The sequence below is a fragment of the Coniosporium apollinis genome (assembly GCF_000281105.1).
Source record: "Coniosporium apollinis CBS 100218 chromosome Unknown supercont1.18, whole genome shotgun sequence".
Taxonomy (NCBI): domain Eukaryota; kingdom Fungi; phylum Ascomycota; class Dothideomycetes; genus Coniosporium; species Coniosporium apollinis.
The window spans coordinates 457,818-480,711 of NW_006913280.1; the positions used below are offsets into that span (position 1 = coordinate 457,818).

Genomic DNA, 22,894 nt, shown 5'->3' on the forward strand with positions numbered 1-22,894 from the left:
CGCGCACGCTCTCCCACCTCGTTAACATGTTTCCAAGATACTAAACAAAGTCCACCTCATCGACCACACCGCCAACCGGCGCTACCTCTTGGAAAAGACGCAGCACATGGTCGGCGGCTTCGGCAAGCAGCCCGCCGATCCTCCGGACGTCTACCATTCCTATCTCGGCCTCGCGGCGCTGGCACTCGTGGACGAGCCGGGCGTGAAACCCATATCGCCGACGTTGTGCGTAAGCAAAGACGCGTTGAGGCATCTTGAGGGATTGCCGTGGCGAAGGAAAGTGGAGGCGGGTGATGCGGCGAGCGCGCAAGCGCGGGGGACGGATACGTTGGCGGTACGGGAGGGAGCCGTTGAGGGGAAGTATGCGGCTATGAGCGGGGGCTGATGACATCTAGAATTTCCTGTACAGCGCTGAGCGATTACGGCACGGCATTAGACCAGCATGAGCCACTAACGCCAATGCCTCGAAACCCAATATTGGTACTACCACTGTCACGCGTCCTCATCCCTGTCAACGTGACCATCCTGCCCATTGACTTGGACTTCCTTCCTCTTCACCTCAAACACCACAGCCCCGTTCTTCGCCTTCCACTTCCGCCAGTTGCCCAGCCTGTGCTCCTTCCCCACGGCCGCGATGACACACAGCCCATCCGCGCCCCTCTCGCCGCGTTCAAAAACCGCCAGGGCGTTGACAACGCCATTTACGACTTTCTCTTCTTCCGGCGCATCGCCGTCCGCGCCAACGCCCTCCCTCTCTCCATCCATTCCCACGCTCTCGATCCCCTCAACATCCTCCTCATCCCCAACCCCCACCGCCCCCACTGCCTCGATCCTCCGCCTATCCGGACTAACCCTCCACACCCTAACCCGCCCATCCCAGCTCCCACTAAGCACAACATCACTGAACGGCAGTGCCGCCAGCGCCGTGATCCAGCGAGGTGTCGGGCCGGCAGCCACATGTCTTTCCTGCGGCTGCTGCTCCGCCGACGCCTCGGCCGGTCCAAGCGGCGGATCCACTCCATGCGCCAGGGGGAGCGTAAACACGGGCTTCTTCTTGTGGATGGACCACAGGCTGAGGCCGCCGTTGTCGGAGCCCGTGACGAAGGTGTCGGCGTCGATGAGGGCGAGGCGGTCTGTGCTGCCCTCCGCGTAGGCAGGTTCTCCTTTTGCGTGGCCGTTGGCACCTTTGGCGTCCTTGCGCCCTTTGCCCTCGCCCCGGTCCTTCCCACCCGCTCCGCCGCCTCCGCCGCCGCGGAAAACAAGCTGCGACTCTTCGACAATCTTCCACAGCCTCGCCGTCCGGTCCCTCGCGCCGACAGAGATACACTTCTCCTCCCCCAGCGCCGCGATGTCTACGACGCTGTCCTGGTGCCCAAACAGCGTCTCCACGTACGCCAGCTCGTCGAGACTCCACACTTTGATCGTCCTGTCCTTGCTTGCCGAGAACAGCTGGTTGGTTCCACGCCGGAACGCGAGACCTGTCACTGCGTCGCGGTGCTGGGTGAAGACCTTGACCGGGGTCAGGGTGGAAGGGGAGGAGACGTCCCAGATGATGAGGCGCGCGTCCGCGCCGCCTGTTGCGAGGAATTTGCCGGATGCCGAGGCCGCGACGCACAGGATCGCGCGCGTGTGGTGTTGGTAGGATGCGTCGCCGTGGCGGGCGCGCTGGCCGCGGGTGTAGGCTAGTTTCCTCGGTTTGCGGCGGGGTGTGATGTTCGAGTTTCTCGGGGCGCCGTTCTCGGCGGTGCCGTTCGTGGTGTCCGCCGGGGAGGGAGACGGGGCGGATGGGTCCATAGTCTCCCACTTCACGATGCTCATGTCCTTCGCGACGGTGTACATGTAGGGCGCACATGCCGCGACGCCCGTCACGACGTTCTGGTCCGCGCGGGCAAAGGTGTGGGTCGCGGTTGCGAGAGATAGGTCTGAGGCGATGTGTCGGTAGAGCTTGCCCTTTGATTCCGCGACGTCTTCTTTTAGCCGCTCGGCGATGAGGTCGCGGTCGATGTCTGCGGCGTCGAAGCCGGCTTCGTCGACTTCTTCCCGGATGTTCGAGAGGTAGCGCTCTGCGAGTCGGAGACGTCGCTCTGCTGCTGTCTCGTTCTCGGCCTCGGATTCTGATGTGCCCGACTCGTCGACGTCGGGTGCTCGGCGAGGCTCTTCGTCGTCGGTATCCTCGCTGCCGGAGATCGAGTCATCCCGCTCTTTCCGCGCTCTTGTGTCATTCTGCGGACGAGCTGTCTGGGCAGCTGTATTGCGCCTCTTGGACGTGGCGGCGCCGGCGGAAGTATCTGGGCGCTTTCGTTTTCGCTGCGAAGCCGGTATGGTAAAGAAAGAGGACATGGTGGCTGCCCTCTACTCCAAACAGAACAGCTGTTGCGTACCTAGTTCTCTTCTCTCGTCAATTCGCACAGATATAAAAAAAAGCCTACACCTGAGTGACGATCCCCAAAATTTCCAGCGCGCGCACGGACGGGAGCGGGCCCAAGCGGGCGGAAGAGCTGTGAGGCAGCTCCCGTCCGCGTCAACAAGCTATCCAAACCACCTAACAGCTCCACCGACTCCTCTACAGCCTCGTACCCCCCATCTACACCCTCAAACTGCAGTCATGTAGGCGTCTTTACCTTCGGAGACTTCGTACACAAGCTAACATGGCTCAGGGAGGTCCTACTCGGCATCACCGGCAAAGACTTCACCATCATCGCCGCCTCGAAAGCCGCGATGCGAGGCGCAACGATCCTGAAAGCGACGGACGACAAGACGAGGGAGCTGAACCAGCACAACCTGATGGCCTTCTCCGGCGAAGCTGGGGACACGAGTACGTTTCCTATCCTGCCCTACGAGGCTTCCACCTGAGCCACCACCAACATGTCCACCCCTGCAACCCACGGTGGAAGCCCAGCTACAGCTCCAATACTGACACCCGCCCCACCAGTCCAGTTCGCAGAATACATCCAAGCAAACATCCGCCTCTACACGATGCGCAACACGACCTCCCTCCCCCCTCCCGCCGTCTCCTCCTTCGTCCGCAGCGAGCTCTCGCGCGCCCTGCGCTCCCGCCGCCCCTACACCGTCAACCTGCTGCTCGGCGGCTACGACACCATCACCGACACGCCCGCGCTCTACTGGATCGACTACCTTGCGGCATTGGCGAAAGTGCCCTACGCCGCGCACGGCTACGCGCAGTACTACTGCCTCAGCATACTGGATAAGCACCATCACCCCGATATCGGGTTCGAGAGGGGCATGGAGTTGCTGCGCATGTGCACGGATGAGCTGAAGAGGAGGCTGCCGGTGGACTTTAAGGGGGTTACGGTCAAGGTTGTTACGAGGGAGGGGATTCGGGAGGTCGAGTATGTGGATGATAAGCCGGTGAAGAGCGCGTGAGGTGCCCGCCGGTGGGGTGAAAGAAAGAACGGGGTGGGGAATAGTACGGTTGATGGGCTGGTAGACGTGGTGCTTGAGAGTCACCAGGTCTTTTCGGGCTTGCATGCGTGGCGCATCTGGTAGGTATGACAGGCGAGCAAAAAGACTTTTTGACTCGCATATAGAGGATCTGTGAAGACTTCGCAGGGACGGGACTGCAGTGGTCGAGCGCTCGAACGCTTCGCCGCAAGTGTCGCGCTATCAAAGTAACTTCGGCCAAGGTAGCCACGTAGCCACGGCGAAAAGTTGCGGAACAGCAAATCCGAACGCCAACACTCATCCCCATATATGCTCACCGTCTTACAATCTAAGCCCGTAACAATGCGACGCTAACATGCCCAACACTTCATGCTCCCATCATCGTAAGCTCATGTTACTCCCAGTCCGAATTTGCCGTATATACCCCACCACCTGCCAGACGCCATCCAGCAGACAGGTAGCAAAGCTGTCTCCAGCGGTCTAGGATTCCATCTTCCTCTGAATCCAGACACCGACTCATGCCTCCCCCATCTTTTCTGTTTTTCCTTAGCCCCTACGCTCCTCTATCCCCCTCAATCCCCCTGGTACCCCATAAACGGATCAAACCAATCATCAGCATTAAAGCTCAACCCATCAAACCCCTGCGCGACCTTGCTCAACTCGTCATTCCATACCGTATCCGCGCTCGTACTCGTATGGATCGGGCCAAGCAGCGGCGCGGGCTGGTTCGGAAACGGGGCAAAGAGATAATTCGTCGGCTGCTCCCTCGTCTCCCTCGGCGCGAGCCTCTGCCTCTTCTGCATGACCTGGCTCGACGGATTGAGGTAGTTGGGCCGCTTCTCGGGGCGGAACGTGTCGGCCTGGGAGGCGTCGCCGAAGTCGAACTCGGAGAGCGTGTCTTGGTTCTTGTACAGGGCCTGCTCGGCTTCGATGGGCAGGATGATGTTCCATTTCTGGACGAGGCCTTTGATGATGCTGAGGTTTAGCGTCGCCCACTTTGAGCGCGACGTCAGGTCCTGCATGTGGTTGCACGCGGCGGCGAGGTATTTGCCGGATGCGATGGCGGGGAGGTTGATGATGTGGATCGTGCAGGCTGTGAGCAGGCAGTGCAGCTGGAAGGTGTAGATGCCGACCAGGTTGTAGAGATGCCGGTGCTGCGCGAAGATGTCGGAGATGGCGTTCGCGGAGGAGCGGCACACGTCGCGGGGGGAGACGTCGGATTCGGTGAACTGGGCTTTGAGGAAGGGGCGGAAGAGGAGGAGGACCGCGGCGTGGTAGTACATGCTGGGAATAGTGTGAGACTGGATGACATGAGATGAAACAAGACTGGGCCTTACTGCATGGATAGGACGTGCGGGGTGGCGTCTTCCGTTGAGACAAGGGCTTCTGGCAACTTTGCGTACCACTGCGTGTATTTGCGGTACTCTTCAAGCAGGAGATGGCCGCTCATCACCTTCGAAGGGGCGAAGAACATCAACAACGTCGAGTTGACAATCTTTGACAGCTCGGCGACTGCGTGAAACGTGGACGACTGGAGACTGGGTTTCCGCGGCCGGCTGATCCCGTACGCTATCCACTCGCTCTCATCTTCCTCTACCGCTATGGCTGGAAGGTCCACGGTGATGGCATTGACCGGTATCTGTGGTATTCGGCCAAGGGTAAAACTTGCAACCCTGAGAGATTGATTAGTTCTCGCGAGCTTCTTTAGGGGATGCCTTGCACGACTCACTGGTCCGAAATAAAGCAGCCCCAGAAAGCATGTCGTCGAGCTTTTTCGGTCTTCTCCGAGTCGGTTGTTAAAGACTCATTCATCGCTCTATCGCTTCTTAAGTGTAGATTGAGGTGAAGAGCCATGCGGGTGCTTCTGCCGGAGAGCATCCACAAGGCGCTCATGCGGCCTCGGCTGCCTTCAACATGGCACAAGAGGTACAGTGCTGCAGTGGTTGGAATGCTTGGCTGTTCCGTGTCATTCAGGATCTTGACGGCCTCATCAAAGAATCTCGAACCGGCTGTACGGGGATCGAAAGAGTTGTGATCGGGCTCTGTGTGGTTATACAGGAGGCAACCGGCGGCGCATATAGCGTTTACCAGCAGCCGAGAGCAATATTTTGTACGGCCGGCAGCCATATCTTCGCGAAAAAGCTTTTCCGGAAAGCTCTGAAAGAAGCAATGTTGCCATGAAAAGTACAGCGAAAGAAGATACTCGATTAAGTCGCGGTCGTCCGTGACTGTCGTCCATGACTGGTTGTTCAGCGGCGTGTGTGCATCGGGCACTCGATGTTGCTGGTCCTCAAGAGACTGGGCAGTGGGGCCTTTTACGAGCCCAAAATTCTGCTCGCCTCCTGCATACTCCGCCTCGATGCCAGGGCTTGGGTCGGATTCGCGCGTGCTGAGAGGTTGAGAAAGTGAGCCTGTCTTGACTGCTGAGAGGATCGAGGGAACGTTGTTCTCCCTTCGAAGCCGCCCGATGATTTCTTCGACTTCAAGGGGAGTTGCATTCGCAAGCGTCCGGACAAGTTCTTCATATTGCGCAAGACGCACGCTGACTGGCGGGCGAGGACTTGACGTGTCGGGAGTGTCTGGACACCGAATTGTGTCAGTGTACCGATCTAGAAATTGCAGAGTTGTATGACTGAATCACGGCTCACAACCACTGCTGCTGTAAGGGGGCGAAAGTTCGTCGCCCCGGAATTCCGCAAGCAATTGACCGTCACGGATTTGCTGCGCCAGTTGATAATGGTCGCTTGTTTTTAGGCGCTGTAGAACATACGCGGCTTCCTCTTCTGAGCTCCTTTGCAGGGCCATGATGAGTGTCTCTAGTAGGCTTTTCTCCTCTGCGAGATGCTCGACATTGTCTCGCAAATAAGTCAGACGCCGTTGCTCATCGGTCATGTCATAGGCACATGGGCCATCACGAGCCTGGCACTGGGTACAAGTAGGGCGCTTGCCATCGCACTGTTGCGTGTTTCGCTGTTAGTTACGTCTGGCTCATCTATGCTGGGGACCAGCCCGACCTTGGTCTTTCTTTTTCGACATGGAACGCATGCGACGATAGTGATCTTTCCTCTCTTGGCATACTGTGGTTTACTGGGTCCTGGTGGTTCGGAGTCGTCTGGATGTCGGTTTTGTTGGAATGGGTTGGGAGGGGCTGGGATGTTTGGCAGTGGCAAGATAGGCCTGCTCATCATGAAGGTTTCTGCCAACACGGAAATGCAGACAAACAAGGCCTTGTGTGATTCTTTATATGCGAGCAGGAGACACAAGCATCGACTGAAGTGAATTCCATACGAAAAAATTGAGTACCGCCGTCGGGATGGAGAGAGACAATCAGAATGATGGATGATGAAGAGCGGCGACAAGCCCGGTTCCGCGGCGCGGGTAAAGATGGGTATTTGCAAAATTCGATAGACCCCGACGCCGTCGGACTTGCCTATCGTGCCCCGGGTCCTGAGCAATATTCAATCCGGATTTACCCAATGAGAAACAAGACATATTTGGCAGGCAGGGCTGGGCTTCAGAAACAACAAATGGTGGCACCAGACACGCCTCCCGTTTTACAACGGTAAGATTACGCCGGGTACGTCAAGAATCTGTATCGCTATCACGTGATCGGTAGTCATCACAGCCGTTGTTTCAACGTGTCTCCTGCGACTAGTCGCGGATGGCCGTAAGTCATACTCTACTCTGTTCATGACAACTGTCTACTGTAGCACTGAATTCGCTATTAAAACCGTGGGAGGTCTGAGACGGCGTCATGGGCGTCTGCACTTTCACGCTTCCACCCCTGGCAGTTCCATGGGACCGGGCCGCCGGTTCTTCCTTAGCGAGACCAGCATAAATCTTTGCCGGCTCCGTGAACTTCTTCTCTCCTCAGATCAAAAACAACAGAGCCAGCCACGACCACCGCCCTGACTCCTCCACAGCGGTGTGTTGCCAGTCGCATTATGTGCGGCATGGCTCTGGAGACCAAAACGTGTCCCGGATTAGGAAGCTTTCTGCTCGTTGGGTCCGCTTAGGTGCGGGCGATGAGTTGATGGTGCTGAAGATGGGAATACATACCTTACATTTCTGCGTTGTGCTGTAAGCGACACATTGCACTCAAACTCGAAGAACGACGGTGTTCGCTTGGTGAGGATCTGGCTTCTCATGCCTCGTTGCTCTTTCCGGTCCAGCTGTACTGGTTTGTTCAAAGCTCTGCAGCCATGACAACCGGTACTTGCCAGAACTACCCTCCTTTGTTGGCAGCGGAACTATCAGCAGTGGCTCTTGTAACTTACGAGCCCGAGCAAGATCAATAGCATTCTCTACGCGAGGGTGACAGACCGGGCTGCCTAGGACTTCAATCATACAAACATGAAGTCAGGTGTCAAAGTCGCCTCCGCATGGTTCGACAGCCTCGCGTTGATGGTAGCGCTGAAGATTCGAGATTCCGTAGCTAAGGTGCCTGGCAGGATTCGAGGAGTTGTAGGTGCGCGAAGCAATCCACGCTTTTGCCTACAGGTGTAAGATCCGACAATACTTTCGGCTTCCAGAACCTCAGATAGAGCAACGGGAGCTAAGCCCCGCATATCCGTCCGCCCGATATTGACATTGTGGACTACATGAATCAGAGCAAGTACAGACTCGTGCCTCTCGATTTCCCCACAGTTTGGTCTATTGCTTCATTTCCGTCGCAATTCAGTTAGCATCTTAGCAGGCCTCTGAGCCGTATACGATTGCTAGTTCCAAACAACTCTCATCTCTCACAGTACTTCCGCTCGCATCTGCGTACCTAGTACCCGAACCATGGCCGTCAACCTTCCTCCCGAACTCAAACGTGCCGCTGAGCTGCCTCCAATGGTGACCGACCAATACGTCTTCTTCTTCTTCGGCTACGAAGGCCCCGTGCCCGAAGTCTGCTTCCAGCAATGGTACCCCTCACCCATCTACGATACCAGCGACAAAGGCGAACACCTATCCTTCCCGACCTCCGACCACTACATGATGTACCACAAGGCTCTGCTCATGGGCGATACCACCGTGGCCGCCAAAATCCTTGCCGCTCCGCATCCATCGGAGGCGAAGGCGCTGGGCCGGCAGGTCAGCAACTTTGATGAGGCGAAATGGATGGAGAAGTGTGATGCGATCGTGACGAGGGGGAACTATCTGAAGTTTCGGCAGAGCGAGAGGTTGAGGTTGATTCTGCTTAATACGGGTGATAGGGAGATTGTGGAGACGAGCCCGAATGATCGGTTCTGGGGTATTGGATTTGACACAGAGAATGCGGAAAATAACGTGGGGAAGTGGGGAGAGAACAGGTCGGGAAAGGCGTTAATGAAAGTTAGGGAGATGTTAAGGGGCTAGGGAGGGGACTGATGGCAGTTGGAGTCAACTGCTATAGTTAGGCTGGCATGAGGCAACAGTTAGATATCGCTGAACGGAGTCCATGTGCTTATGGTCGTCTACTTTACCTACCAGAGGGCATGGCTTAATACAACCCTGAAGGGATTCGACTCAGCTCAATGAACGTAGGAGTGCTTTTCGACAGCCAAGACGTCTAAAAGCTTAGGTCGATGCTAAGTTCAGCCCTGCGATCGGTACTTAGCGGAGTGGGGGATCAGCCGCGGATGCCGGCCAGCCTCACCACCCAAAAGCTGACCACTTAGGCTTCGTAACCATATCCACATAATGTGCGCATTCCTCCTCCTCCCTGTTTTATCCTTAGACATCTCGCAAGATGTCATGGTACAAATCTCTATCCTATCCTATCCACCGGACTCGGTCACTTCCTAGAGGCCAAGCAGCTTTGTAGCGAGGGGCATTGCGCCCGCATTCGCAATGAGCTCAGATAAGCCCAGCGAGGGCTCGCAGGATGAGACACCTCCGGCGTGTTCATTGCAGCAACGTTACGACTCGCAGAACGCAGAAGCGCAGACAGAGAAGCCAAAGAACGAGGCAACGTCTGGGAAAGAGTCAAAGTCAGACCAGCCGGCCGGAGGCTACGATTCGACCCCAATACCCTACGCGCCGCCGGGCTACACTGTCAAAATCACCTTCCACCGCGCGAAGAACCTTCCTATGGCTGATATGAACTCACTCTCCTCCGATCCGTACATCCTCGCTCAGCTTAACACCGAGCTACGCAGCCGACACAAGGAAGACCCTTGCCTACGGATGCGCACGCCCACCATCCGCAGGAGTACCGATCCGGTGTGGAACTGCGAGTGGATAGTGGCGAACATCCCAGCTACAGGCTTCAAACTCAAGGCGCGCGTCTACGACGAGGATCCCGCAGATCACGACGACAGGCTCGGGAACGTGACGTTGAATGTACCAAGCATAGAGGAGGGATGGGAGGGCATCAGAGAGGCAGAGTACAAGATAAGAAAGCGAATGGGCAGCAAGCGCGCCTATGCGATTCAGGCTGTAGCGAGATGCTTCCAGAAGGCGAAACACATGCATGGATATCTTACCGTTAGCATAGAGCTGCTCGGACGGACGGAAGACAACGTCGGCGGACGGTCATACACAGTCGGGCCGCAGTGGTGGACCCGACACTTTTCACCGCTTCTAGGTCGTATGACGGGTAGGAAAGTGCCTGACGATGGGACAGGTTATAGGAAGAAGACTGAGCGGTACAAGTAGGTTACACTTATCACTTGACTCGAGCGCACAACATCTGACACTTGCACAGCTTCCAGGCCAACCAATTCCAGCTGAAAGGGCCCGTGCCTTATGAGCTCTACCACCGCTACGTCGAATTCAAGCCCTTTGTGAAGGGTATGTTCACTAAGAAAGGGATCCGCGGTTTCCTACTCAGTAAAGCACTGCATCACCAGCACTCGCGCGTGTACAACTTCAATCGCTCGACTCTGTTCGAAACGATCCAAGGACCGCCTTCAAAGGCCATGGCCCTCAAATTCTTGGATCTGGTCCACTATGACCAAGGTGGTCGCATCTTTACCTATGTCTTGACGCTGGACGCCCTATTCCGCTTCACTGAGACAGGAAAAGAGTTCGGCATTGACATGGTGAGCAAACACACCATGCACAGTGACGTGAGCATCTACATCGCCTTCTCCGGCGAGTTCTTTGTGCGACGACTAAAGCGCCCATACCGTCCGCGGCGCCAACAGTCATCGGCTAGCATTAGGGATAGTATTGACGATGGCCACACGCATCCGCCCGAAGATCGCGAAGGCGGTCCCACAGAGGAAGACCCACCGGAGGATCCGAAATACTACGAATTGATAATCGACAATGATTCTGGCACCTACAGGCCGAACGCCAAGCTCCTCCCACTACTAAAGCGGTTCTTCCAGCAACAGTTCGTGGGCCTCAAGATCGTAACGCTCGACTGCCAGGCCGATGCCGAAAAGTTGGGTAAAATGAAGGAAGAGCAGAGCGACCGCAAGGAGAAGGAGGGACCCGGCATTGTGTATACCCAGCTCTCGCGGTGCAGTTCGTTAAGTAGTAGCGATGAGGAGGCGCTTGACGATGTCGAACAAGGAGGACACAATAGCGGACTCATCAACGCGCTAGGGCACGACGCGTCGGCGTTCAAGAATGCGAAGAAAGATCATCTAAAGGTGTTTGGACCGCGCGGTGCGGAGACGCACAAGGGCCACCAGCTCTACACGAACAGCGGAGATGAGTCATTGGACCGCGGTTGATGGGCGCTTGTGGAGCGATGCTTGATCTTCTGCTGGGCGTCTGGTGGTGATTTTCTTCTCACGGAGCGTTTTGAGATACCCACAAGCGCTTCATGCGCACTTTGCGATTTATCCTTAGAGTCTTCATTGGAGCTCGGCCTCAACGAGTGTTCCTCTTTTCCTGAGTCAGAAATCTCAGCCGCACCTTGGCCCTTCTGCTCTCTTCAGCCTTGTGAGTCATCGTTCGCAATACACAAAAGCCGTTGACCGGACGTCTCGATACCTGGTAGAAACAATCTTTTCGTCTTCATCTCACCGAGCTTTCTATCTCCTGCGTCGTCCTCTCTTGCTTCCGCACATTTCAACCATGGCCACAATACCCTCCACAACACTCTCACCCACCACCACGCCGCCCGCGCGCCAGATTCGTGCCCTCTACGATGACGACACCATCACAGTCTACCAAGCCTACTCATCCGCCATCGCCGAGGCAGCCGTCGCATCTCAGCGGCTCGACGCGTCCGCTGACTTCGCGACCGGCATGCGCATGACCTGGATCAAGCCCAGCTGGTGCTGGATGCTGTACCGCAGCGGCTACAGCTACAAAGACGCCCGCCAAGAACGCATCCTCGCTCTCAAGATGCGCCACGCGGATTTTCTGGAGCTGCTGCGCGGCGCCCACGTCAACGAGGGCGACCGCCTACCAGGCAGCTGCAAGGAGCGATGGGAGAAGCACGGTGGTGGCGCAGAGGAGAAGGAGGCCCGGCGGAAGGAGAGGCTGGCGGGGTCGCGGAAGGTCGTGGTGCAGTGGGATCCGGAGCGCAGTCCTCGAATCGGGAAACTGGCGCACAGGAGTATCCAGATTGGGATCTCGCCGGCGCTGGTGGGGAAGTGGGTTGGGGAGATGATTGTGGGGATCGAGGATGTTACGGAGAGGGCGAGGGAGCTGAAGAGGGTGCTTGACGAAGACGAGAGAAAGAAAGTTGGGGTGGAGAAGTTGGTGGACAGGGGATTGGTGCCGCTGGAGAGGGTATACGAAGTGCCGGAGGATGCGAGGAGAGTTCTGGGGATGGATGTAGGGGAGGAGGTGGAAGAGAAAGTGGAGAAGGGGGACAGAAACAAGAGCGTTAAGGGGGCTGCGCAGGATTGTGAACCTCGCACCTGAAACGACCATCGAAACAGAGGAACGCCGATCAATTTCAAATGGCTGTGCGGGTTTATCGAGAAAGCCGCAGTGTAACCAGTCTGAGGTGAAGCAATGAGATAGACGAAGAGCAGGCCCTCAAAAGACGTGTCAACATAAGCGCGATGTTTGCCAATTAGCGAAGGTTGCGATGACATAAGTCTCTCTACGAAGTTCTTGCCAACGTCTATTAAGAAGGGCAATATCCGTAATTCCTTAAGTTGTCTCCGTTGTTCCTAGAACATGTTGCACGTTCGCGGCGAAAGTCGGCATTCCGCGCTTGACATGGTCTATCCAGGTGAGGTGCAAATGTGATGTGTCCTGTAGATCTTGTGGTCACCTTTTCAGGCCTAATATCTGGATACGGCTCTCTCCAAGCTATTCGTGCTCCTAGCATGTCACTGAAAATCATTATGGTTGATTAAATAAGTATGTTTCGAAAATCATTCCTCTACTTCTCACAGTCTTGCAATCTCCTAGCCCTCACTATTATAGCCACTACACCCCTCAACAACCCCAAACGCGCCTCCGCCCTTCCCAAACATCTTCCTCAAATCGTCCACAATGGCATCCGGCCTCTCCCACGCCGCGAAATGCCCCCCACTCTCATGCACGCTTTCAAACACAACCTCCCCCATCCCCTGATGCCACAGCCTAGGCAAATTTACCAGCTCCTTCGGAAAATGCGCAATCCCCAACTTAACGCCAGGGACCCATCCCCCCACTTTCTGGAACAAGTCAGGAATATTCTTGTCGTGCGTAGCCTCATAATACAGCCTCGCCGCGGCCGTCGGTCCCGCACGACTGAACCAGTAGATGCTGACCCACGTGATGACCTCGTCGTCGGTCCAGGGGTAGTCGTCGGTCCAATCGTGCAGCTTCTCGTAGATCCAGGCGAGCAGCCCAACCGGGCTGTCCGCCTGCGCGTACCCCAGCGTCTGCGGCTTCGTCGCCTGCTGCTTGAAGTACCCCATCCCTTCCTTCTCGAACCATTTCAAGCGCTCGAGGCCCGCGCGCTCGGCGGCGCTGAAGGGCGTCACGAGAAACTGCGCGAAGAGCAAAGGGTTGGTGTGAGGCTTGGGCCACGAGGGCGCCGCCGTGTTGATGTGGGAGGCGAGGCAGTGCGTCGGGTAGGCCAGGCCCATGAGGCGCGTTACGAAGTAGCCCGTGTCGCCGCCTTGGGTCGCGTAGGTAGGGTAGCCGAGGGAGAGCATTAGGTTGTGGCAGATTTCGGCGTATTGGGCTGTGCTGAAGCCGCGCTGGTGCCGGGTTTGCGGTCAGTTGCGAGGGGACTGGAAAGGGGGGGCTGGGTTTTGGATAGGGACTCTTCACACCTTCTTTGCGCCTTCGGAGAAGCCGTAGCCAGGGAGACTGGGCGCGACGACGTGGAAGGCGGGCGCCCCGTTGCCGCCTTCAACGAGCGCGGGGAGGATCTTGAGCACCTCGATGAAGCTGCCGGGCCAGCCGTGGCAGAAGAGCAAGGGGATTGCATTCTTGACCTTGCTCTTTTGGTGCACGAAATGGACGTTCAGACTGCCGAAGCCTTCAACGGGGACGTCGGCTGTGTACTGAGAGCCTGCGTCGCGGTTCAGCTGCTGCTCGTGTGTTCGCCAGTTGTAGTTGTTCAGCCAATGATTATGCAGGCGTTTGATGTCTGCGAGAGGCGCGCCATAATCCCATCCAGAATCATCGAGCTCGTCCGGAAAGGTTGTCAGCGAGAGCTTCTGTTTGAGTCGGTCAATGTCCTCTTCGGGGACAGAGATGCTGAACTCCTGGACTTGGGACATGTCCTCCTCAGATCAGCTCCGTATTACAGGCCGGACTCGCTTAATTGTGCTATGTTAGGGTAACTCGCTCGTGAACTCTCGCCAGTTTGACAGCTGTTCCAGAAAGCTACGAAGTAGCCTATTTTATATATGTTTTTCCTAAGACTTACTATAAATAGCACTTATATTTACAGTTGCTATGTTTATCATTAGTGGTGCTGACTGTAAGATTATGAGTATGCGGAGAAAGGTCAGCACGTCATCACTCCCGTCGCTCCATGGTTGAGGTGCCGTCGGGTTCATCCGTATCGTAATCCGGTTCATCCCTCGCATGAGTAACGTCAAGGTCGGTAAATCGGTTAGATTAGAGGGTCGTGGATGTTCACGTTCAGAGTGCACCGAGGTCACTGCACCTTGTACTTCCATCAATTGTAACCAACATGTAGACACGGTCCTTCCCAATCGGGTACTTATTTTGCCTACCATGACCAATGCAGTCAGATCATAACCAAACCAACATACCCCGATCTACATCAAACTCGTCCGCCCACCAACCTCCTTATTCGCCTCCCCATTGGGCATCTCCCCGTTCCTGCCTACCAAGAACTCCCTGTAAATATCCGCCAGTCGCCTCGCCTCCTGCGGACTGATGGACCTCCGCGTCGTCTCGAGCGACTTGAGGATGTGGCGCCACTGGATGACCGGCTCTTTTGACTCTGCCTTGACGGCTGGGTCCTCATTCAGACCGTCTCGTGAAGACGGAGGGTGCCGCTGTTCCTTTACCTTCCGCCGCTGTGCCTGCATCTCGCTCAACTTCGCCGCGATAGCCGCGCGCTCTGTCAGTGCCGCCGAGCTCGTTGGAGCTGTTGAGTCTTGCTCTGCGCCAGTCTCGCCGAAACGGAAGTGGATGAAGTCAGGTGGCGGCTTCGAAGAATTCAAACCATTCGCCACACCATCCATCTTGCCCTGTCCTTTTCCGAGCATGTCTTCAGCAGCATCGCCCAGGACATCGTGAATAGCCTCCAGCTGCGCATTATAGACGACGGCCTGCAAATCAGCGCCCGAGTAGCCCTCAGTCCTGCGCGCAATATCCCACACATTCTGGCCGCGTGCCTCATCCTCCGTCCTCAAAACACTCTCCGCAACCCTCAACTTCCTCGTCACAGCCCTGAGAATATCAACCCGTTCTTTCAGTCCCGGAAGGTCACAAATAAGACTCTTATCCAACCTCCCCGGCCTCAGCAGCGCCGGATCGATCAAATCCGGCCGACTCGTCGCTGCAAGCACATACACGCCGCTCAGCCCCTCGGCGCCATCCATCTGCGTAAGCAGCTGATTAACCACTCGATCCGTCACGCCCGTGCTATCGTGCCCACGCTTCGGCGCGATGCTGTCGAACTCGTCGAAGAAGAGCACGCATGGCCTAGCCGCCTCGGCCCGCTCGAAGAGGTCCCGCACGCTCTTCTCGGACGCGCCGATGTACTTGTTCAGGATCTCGGGGCCCTTGACGGAGATGAAGTTGAGCCCGCATTCGCCTGCTACGGCGGACGCGAGGAGCGTCTTGCCGCAGCCTGGGTAGCCGTAGAGCAGGAGACCGGAGCGGAGGCGTAGGGGGCAGTGCGCGAAGATTGGGGCGTAGGTAGTCGGATATTGGAGCGTTTCGAGGAGCGTTTTGCGGGTCGAGTGGAGCCCGCCGATGCTGTCCCAGCGCGTGGTCGAGGACTGGAGGGTCACGTTTCGGAGAGAGGCGGGAGTGAAGCCCTTGAGGGCGTTGGTAAAATCGTCGCGCGTGAGGCTGAGGGTGGGGGATGATGAAGTGGCGGTGGAGCTGACGGTACGGATCAGGACTTCGCTGCGGGCGCGAGAGGTCAGGAGTACGAGGTCGCCGGGCATGTAGCCGTCTGTTTGGCCGGCGAGGTCGAGGAAGTCTACGTTTGGGTCGATGGTGAAGCCGATGGCTTGGGGGTGCTGATGAGAAGTACTCGGTCTGCTGCCTGAGCTCGCGCCGTGGTGCCAAGTGTGGTCGTCTGAACTGCTTGAGTCTCGTGAGTGCGATACTTTTGGTTCCGTCTTTGCATTTGAAACGCCGCTATTAGAATGCACAAGCTTCTCCAGCACTCTTCTTCGGCCCTCTTTGTTCGGAGCTTTGAGTGCCACGATCTCTCGAACGACGTGGCCTCCGATGATGACGTTGTTGAGGGCTTCCTTGCTTTGCGCTGTCGCTAGCAGCACGACGCCAGAGTCCGTAGAACAGTATTGTCTCACAGTCGAGCAAATGCACTCGCTGATGTGTCGACTTCGCCCGTTCTCGTTGCCAACCTGCAGCTCGGTCTCAGCTGGGCAGAGTGTGTCAAGGTCGTCTAGGATGACGACAGCTCGTCCTCCACAGCGAGCGCCCCAGGAAGCCGACGCAAACAACCTGTTCAGCGTTTCTTTGATGGTGGACACGCGAGTCTCGTCCGTCACAAGCGTCCGACATGGGAAGTAGACGGTGTGGAAGAGGAACTCTTTACGGAGGCGATGGGCGAGGAGATGCGTCAATGAAGATTTGCCGGCTCCAAGCCCTCCTGTCAACAGCACCGAGGACGAGTGGGAGATGTGCGACAGTAGCTGAGATATGAGCGGATCGATGCCCACCATCACCGGAGCTGTGGGCGGCAAGGGTTCTCCCGGTGACCAGCCGTTCGGCGAAGACCTTGCTATCTCAGCCTCCACCTTGATGTTAAGTTTCCGCTCAGAACCTAGTATCCAGCAAGGAGGTGCTTTAGTACCCTCTTTCGGCTGGGGCTGTATCGGATCAAACCTGATGATCCCGCCTGGCCATGGTTGGTCTGCTTTTTCGGCAGGAGGCAGTACCATCCCGTCTGTCAAAGGTCCATCAAGTAGTTCGTTGCCTTCCGGGCCCTTTCCGTACTGAGATCGTATCAATTGCCCTGCTTGCTCTTGCTGCTGCTTGAATTCTCCGCCGAATTTTAGGCCAGCGTTGCTCTGCGAATCAGGAGCTGAGAAAGGGAAGATCCTCAAACCCTTGACACCTGCATCCTTATGGTGATCGGAGCTCGCCGCGATGGATCTCGGTTTAGGTGCCTGAGGCGGCGCACCTTCCAGGCGAACCAGACCGCCAACGAACCCGTCAAATCCAAGGACCTTACAAAGCATACTCGAGAGCGCAACGTGATGACTGTCAGGTGCATCTTCCCAAGCCCCTATGCGAGCTACTACCTTCACTGCGGGTTTCTCCATTTCTGTCTCCTTTTGCGGGTCTACCGGCTCTTGCAAACCTGCCGGCCTGATGATGGCAACGGATACCCAAGTTGCACCTCGGAGAGCCTTCGTAAGCAGGACATCTTGATCCACCCACACGGTAAGTCCGTTGTTGCGCGTGTTCTCGTCGTCCTCGAACCATTCTCCACCAACGGCTCGATCAACACCTCGAAGGAATACTGCGCCGCGAGACTCTTCGCTTCGGCCGCTTTTCCGCCGTACGGTGCTTGCAGCGCTCTTGCCGCCGACGCTTCTTCGACTAGTGCTCGCTACGCTCCGACTCTCTCGCCCAGAACTTCGCTCCGCTCGTTGGCGTGTCTTTGGTGCCACAATAACCTCGGCGCCTGGGGATATCTTCACAAAGGGAGATGATGACGGCGGAGCTGGCGTGAGGGATGTCACGGCGATGTTTGCGGTTGATGTTGGGGACAGGTGAATCGTAAGTGGATGCGGCGCTTGTCGGTGGGCGTCGGAGGACTGGTTGAAGGCTGGGTTTGGTAATGCGCGAACCTGCGAGAGGAAGTTGAGTTCTAAGAACTGAGCATGGAGCTCAATCACTGAGGACACAGCAGGTCAGCTTCCCGCTTTGGTTATGCAACTGTATCGGGTCGATCTTACTCTCCCAGTCTGTGAATGTTAACGGCTCGATGTTTACGGTGTGCGCTTGGGGCGGGTCAAGGTGCAGGATAACTCCAACCTACTAGAACACGTCAGCCAGCGGTATCTAGAGTTCATCGCCCTTGTGGACAAACCTTCTGGCCCTCAGTTATGCCCAACAACCGGGCGAATGTTGCATCAAGCTCCACCACAGGCACATTCTGCTCTCTTCCAGCAGTTGCCCCTCGGCTACCGCTCAAGCCGTCTCTTCCAACTATTGACGCCAGCTTGCTCTTGCTCTGCATACCAGTCCATCCTATAAATATGGACTTCTGACTGGTCGCTATGGCGTTGCCATTACTTGCGCTGCTGGGCGGTGCTGGCTGTCGGTAGCTAAGTTCGACAACGACATTTTGCGCTACCTATATGCCGAAGGGTCAGCACGACCGCAATCATTGCGACCATTACTGCACCCAGGTGCTGCTGCTCACAGTGTTGGCGTTGACAAGGACGGCGACCAGCGAAGATGGCAAATTAACCAGGCAGTTCTTCAGTGTGTGGAGAAGAGCAACCTCCGCCTGGAGTGCTGGCGCAGAAGGCTTCTTTGCTGGAGGGGCCATTATGCTTCAGGGCAGTGAACGAGTATCAGAGCATTGTGTGCGCGTCGCTGTCATAAACATTGTGCGTGTACGCTCGAAGCTCTGTCGAGCGCGGAAGCCGATGAAGATGCGGGCCGAGGCAGTAGGGCATTTTCGCAGCGCGGCTTGGAGGGGAGGGGTTCGTCACTTCCGTGCTATGTAACCCTCCCGTGGCCTAGTCCACGACATGAGGCTGGGTCTCGGTGATCGCACAACAAGGCGAGGAACTGTTCACACGGTTCTCTTCCGCCGCCGCCGTCTGGACACAAAAGCAGAAGAACAACCTCATCTACTCCATCAGGAACAGGATACTCAAGCTCATATCAAGCATCAAGATTTATCACTGCTAAGTCGTCTGTATCAGTATCAGTATCACTTAACGCATGTCTGAGAATGCGAATATATGCTCCCGATGCGAAGCTTTGGAAGTTGGAACTCATAAGGTTTTGGGTCCAGGTGTCCGACGCAATCTTGGTCCACCACGTGTGTGGTCAGTTTCAACATGCGCCATTTGCCGCCTCTTTCACGAAACTTTGAAGATGGACCTGTCAGTGAATGTGAAGGAAATGCGCGAAGACATATCCTTTTACGAGGATAAAGATGGGATCCTTCTCCAAATCGGGACCGGCACACGTTTTATTAGCTGGCGTAACCGCATCGTGGAGATAGACACTCAGCAAGGATATACCGGCAGACTGATTGAACCTAATTTCATCGAGCTTGGTGTTGTCAGAAACTGGATAGAGAGTTGTGATCATCACCATTCTAGCTGTCGCCTTGTCCGACGCAGCAAGCCTCTTGTTCTTCAACTCATCGACTGTCGCTCTCGACGCCTTGTTAAAGGCTCAACACAGTACAGCTACGTAGCTTTGAGTTATACTTGGGGCTCCCAGGTTTCACAGCAGGATCGATCTCAGCAGCAGTATAGGTCAGAAGCCAAAACACAAATAACGGATGGCGATTCCTGCCTGCTACCGGACGAGCTTCCCCAAGTAATCGAGGACGCAATCGCGCTAGTGCTAGGACTCTCATTGAAGTACCTATGGGTCGACCAGTACTGCATAGATCAGGAGAACAAGAGTGAAAAGCATGACCAGATCCAGAACATGCATCTAGTGTACAACTCTGCATATCTCACGATTGTTGCCGCTGCTGGGGACAATGCAGATTTTGGACTTCCTGGTATTGGTCCAACACCACGGTTCAGTCAGCCTCGTGCCACGTTTGGCGGCAAGACTCTCGTATCTCTAATGGAGGAACCAGAAGAGGTCGTCTCGAGATCCCGCTGGTCCACGCGTGGCTGGTGCTATCAAGAGGCGGTGTTCTCACGGCGGATTCTCTTCCTTACTCAACAACAGGCGTCTTTCCGATGCGTCAGCGGCAAATATCTAGAGTCCGGGTTTGGTGTAGAGGTTTACCCCAAGGGGTTCAACTACTTGACACGCGGCGACAACTTGAGATGGCATGCTTCCGGCGACATAGGCTTCCCCGGGCCGCGAGAGTATTTTTATGAAGGCTGCAAAGACTACTGGAGTCATGTGTCAAATTGCAGCTGTCGCCAGCTGACATATGAGAGAGACGTCTTGAATGCTTTTACCGGAGTCTTGAATTGGTTCGGTTCAGATGAACAACGCATTCTCCACCTTCTAGGCTTGCCCATACTCCCATCCGATCCAGGATGTGGATTTCCCATCAGCCTTCTATGGTCTCCATCGTCATGTAAGACTGGAAGGCACGTAGAGTATCTACCCCGCCGCAAAGGATTCCCGAGTTGGTCATGGCTTGGGTGGCATTTGAGGGAAGGATCACCCAACTTCCACTCCGCTATCAATGAGCAGATCCACCAAGAGCTAGAAGATGACATGGGCCTGGGCCCGCGACGGTGTCCCCGGCTTGACCACGGGAGCGAAGCAAGCTTTTTTGTTGAATTGACGGACCAAACGCTGGTCCCGCTCCATGCTATAACCGAGAGCCATCTTTTAGGACTAAATTCGATGATAAATAGCATGTTGGATGCAGAACCTTCTCTAGTTGTCGAATCACCATACCTGCGCGTCCTTGATGTTACTGTTGAAGAACAACACTGCGGAGGGTTTAAATGTCCTTCCAGCGTTCATATTGAGGGCTTTGAAGACGAAGTATTAACTATGGCTGGGGAATGCTACCTTCATGCACCACTAGCATCAAACGCGGGCGACGCAGATGGTTGTCAAGAGTTGATTAAAAAGGGGCTCTACGGACTTGTGTTGTGGAGTGCTCCTGATACCATCGTTGATGATGTGTGGATAACTCAGTTGCTTTTCATACTGCCTACTAAGGTAGATCATACCTACTATCGAGCAGGAACCGGAATTTTGGCAATTGAAGAACACGATGAAGGATGGTTCAGAGAATGGTATAGTTCATCACGACAACAGTTCTGGATTATTTAAGAGGGAATTGTTAGCACCACTAGTGGATTCGGCCTTCCGGTGGTAGAATCAATATATTGTTGCGGTAGTAGTGAGTCGGAAAGCTGCTGCGCTGGATCATTGTGGTAAGGGAGTAGTAGACTTTAAGTCGAAGTCAACTCGGCAGGCTATTGCTTATTGTCTGTTGGGAGGAGGTTCATCGTAGTTTGCATCATTAATAGTGCCTGGCGCATCTAGTTCCATCGTAGGAGGGGTAGCGGATCACATAGCTCTGAGTTAGATCTGCTTCCAAGGTGCTGGGAAGGCTCATTGAGCGAGACTATAATACTATGCATAGTGTAGCAGGCGCCCAGCCAAACCTTGACATTCCCTTGCTATTGACGCGGGGGGCACTAGACATGAGAAAAGCCGTGCGAACCTCGCCTTGCGCCTTCCAGAGCTTTAGTGGATCTGTGCTTGGAATTTTGTTATCCAGCAAACTCCATTTCCTCATCTCATCAGCTGGATGTGATGCGTAACGCTGACTGAGGAGATATCCCGCGTCTCCAACCCTCTAAGCTTGAGTAAAGTTGAACTAATTAGATACAGAACCTCTAAGCTTTCCACTAAGCTTTCCGCTAGCTTACTTATACCCCTTCACAGCGTTCGCCATCCTTACGGCATGTTTGAACGTCTCAAGTAGCAATTATGAGTTCTCTAAACCCACTGAAATCCTAATTTGTGTCTCCTCCAGTCTGTACTTCTTCATTTTCTCCAACTCATCATCGTACAAACCCTTGACATAAGGCAGTGCAAGAGTCCTGTGAGCACCCAAATGTGGTCCATCGTGGACATGTAGGTTATTGTAGAAGGCGATTGTAGATCCGACATTGTCGAGCTCGACGCTGAAGAGGCAACCGTAGCCGGGTTGAAAGTCAGGGGTTAATAGACGCTTGTAGGCGTCGTAGTTTGACAGTGTTGGGGAGGCGGTTGGGTAGTAAATCTGGTTTACGCTGCTCTTAGGGTCGGATATTAGCGACTGTAGGTAGTTGACTAAAAGAGCGGCGTTGTCGTTAAGAATCTCGGAGCGGTGCAGGTAGTCTTCGCTATTATGGAGTAGGATTTCGGCGTCGCCAGAGAAGAGGTCGTTATGGTAGTACTTTTGAAAGAGCGGTTTCAGTTCCGAATACAACGGCGAGGAAGGATTAGGCGCGGCACTGCCGCCCATAACATCCGCATATCCGCTGAAGCTCTTTGTGAGGGATGTAACCATAATGTCCGCTGCTCCCAGCACGTCAACATTGCAGAAGCCGCCAATCGTATCATCAACCACCAGCGCAAAGCCATGCCTGTCAGCCAGTTGTCGTAGCCTTGTAAGGTCAGAGCTCACGAGCAGGGGATTTGACAGGAACTCCGTCCAGACAGCGTGCACTAGTCTGCCTGTGCTCGCTTCGGATTAATTTGTCGAGGGCGTCGAGCTCTATTCCAAGGGGAAGGAACTCAACCCCAGGGCCCCAGTATTCAAAGATATGGATTGTTGAATGGAACGGGAAGCTAAGCATAACCGTCTTTGATTCGGAGCTGCGCCACCTGAGTAAGTATTCATGGACGTAGTATATGACTGCCATCCTAGTCTAATACAAATACACGTCCCCACGAGACACTTTGGCTGGACGAGGTAGGCTAACTAGTGCACGTTCTATCAAGTCCGCGACGCGTTAGTATAGGGCCTAATCAGAAGGAGACTCTTCGTCTGTGAAGCGCACCTCATTCTCTACTAATTCCTGAAGCGAGTCGATGTGCTTGAGACTCTCTTCTACTAGCCTACTCGAAATACTAACACCTGTATTAGTCCAGAATAGTATCACTAGTAGAGTCTTTACTACTAGAAAGAATCTATTATCGTAGTTGTAGTAGGAATAGAGGGTGAACTAGTAAAGTTATAGAATTAATATACTTAATAAAACTTGATTTTCCACCGTACGCTCCTCCGTGCGCTCCTTAGTAAAAACTATAACTACCT

At 55.1% G+C, this 22,894-nt stretch overlaps 10 protein-coding genes across 10 annotated transcripts in view; 5 read left to right on the plus strand and 5 right to left on the minus strand.

Annotated features, from left to right (window-relative positions):
* W97_04290 (uncharacterized protein) overlaps positions 1-385 on the plus strand; it is a gene marked incomplete at both ends in the record, with an annotated part of 1,740 nt that extends 1,355 nt beyond the window's left edge. The window contains one exon of the mRNA XM_007782182.1: positions 38-385. Within this exon, the coding sequence (XP_007780372.1) occupies positions 38-385 (348 nt within the window). The remainder of the gene's footprint in view (positions 1-37) is intronic.
* Positions 386-492: 107 nt separating this feature from the next.
* Positions 493-2,340, minus strand: W97_04291 (uncharacterized protein; the record flags this gene model as incomplete). Its single annotated transcript, XM_007782183.1, has 1 exon — positions 493-2,340. One exon carries the CDS (start codon positions 2,338-2,340, stop codon positions 493-495), a length of 1,848 nt encoding a protein of 615 aa, XP_007780373.1.
* A 378-nt stretch (positions 2,341-2,718) lies between these two features.
* On the plus strand, positions 2,719-3,384 carry W97_04292 (proteasome subunit beta type-2; the record flags this gene model as incomplete). The annotated part of the gene is made up of 2 exons (XM_007782184.1): positions 2,719-2,815; positions 2,933-3,384. 2 exons carry the CDS (start codon positions 2,719-2,721, stop codon positions 3,382-3,384), a joined length of 549 nt encoding a protein of 182 aa, XP_007780374.1.
* A 590-nt stretch (positions 3,385-3,974) lies between these two features.
* On the minus strand, positions 3,975-6,207 carry W97_04293 (uncharacterized protein; the record flags this gene model as incomplete). Its single annotated transcript, XM_007782185.1, has 4 exons — positions 3,975-4,686; positions 4,740-5,075; positions 5,132-5,981; positions 6,051-6,207. 4 exons carry the CDS (start codon positions 6,205-6,207, stop codon positions 3,975-3,977), a joined length of 2,055 nt encoding a protein of 684 aa, XP_007780375.1.
* Positions 6,208-8,187: 1,980 nt separating this feature from the next.
* Positions 8,188-8,745, plus strand: W97_04294 (uncharacterized protein; the record flags this gene model as incomplete). Its single annotated transcript, XM_007782186.1, has 1 exon — positions 8,188-8,745. One exon carries the CDS (start codon positions 8,188-8,190, stop codon positions 8,743-8,745), a length of 558 nt encoding a protein of 185 aa, XP_007780376.1.
* A 474-nt stretch (positions 8,746-9,219) lies between these two features.
* On the plus strand, positions 9,220-11,054 carry W97_04295 (uncharacterized protein; the record flags this gene model as incomplete). Its single annotated transcript, XM_007782187.1, has 2 exons — positions 9,220-10,022; positions 10,076-11,054. 2 exons carry the CDS (start codon positions 9,220-9,222, stop codon positions 11,052-11,054), a joined length of 1,782 nt encoding a protein of 593 aa, XP_007780377.1.
* Positions 11,055-11,400: 346 nt separating this feature from the next.
* W97_04296 (uncharacterized protein) lies at positions 11,401-12,198 on the plus strand (the record flags this gene model as incomplete). Its single annotated transcript, XM_007782188.1, has 1 exon — positions 11,401-12,198. The coding sequence occupies one exon, from the start codon at positions 11,401-11,403 to the stop codon at positions 12,196-12,198; it is 798 nt and encodes a 265-aa protein (XP_007780378.1).
* Positions 12,199-12,692: 494 nt separating this feature from the next.
* Positions 12,693-14,003, minus strand: W97_04297 (uncharacterized protein; the record flags this gene model as incomplete). Its single annotated transcript, XM_007782189.1, has 2 exons — positions 12,693-13,475; positions 13,551-14,003. 2 exons carry the CDS (start codon positions 14,001-14,003, stop codon positions 12,693-12,695), a joined length of 1,236 nt encoding a protein of 411 aa, XP_007780379.1.
* A 507-nt stretch (positions 14,004-14,510) lies between these two features.
* On the minus strand, positions 14,511-18,463 carry W97_04298 (uncharacterized protein; the record flags this gene model as incomplete). Its single annotated transcript, XM_007782190.1, has 4 exons — positions 14,511-17,803; positions 17,865-17,943; positions 17,999-18,265; positions 18,335-18,463. The coding sequence occupies 4 exons, from the start codon at positions 18,461-18,463 to the stop codon at positions 14,511-14,513; spliced, it is 3,768 nt and encodes a 1,255-aa protein (XP_007780380.1).
* Positions 18,464-21,577: 3,114 nt separating this feature from the next.
* Positions 21,578-22,144, minus strand: W97_04299 (uncharacterized protein; the record flags this gene model as incomplete). The annotated part of the gene is made up of 1 exon (XM_007782191.1): positions 21,578-22,144. One exon carries the CDS (start codon positions 22,142-22,144, stop codon positions 21,578-21,580), a length of 567 nt encoding a protein of 188 aa, XP_007780381.1.
* Between the last annotated feature and the right edge of the window lie 750 nt (positions 22,145-22,894).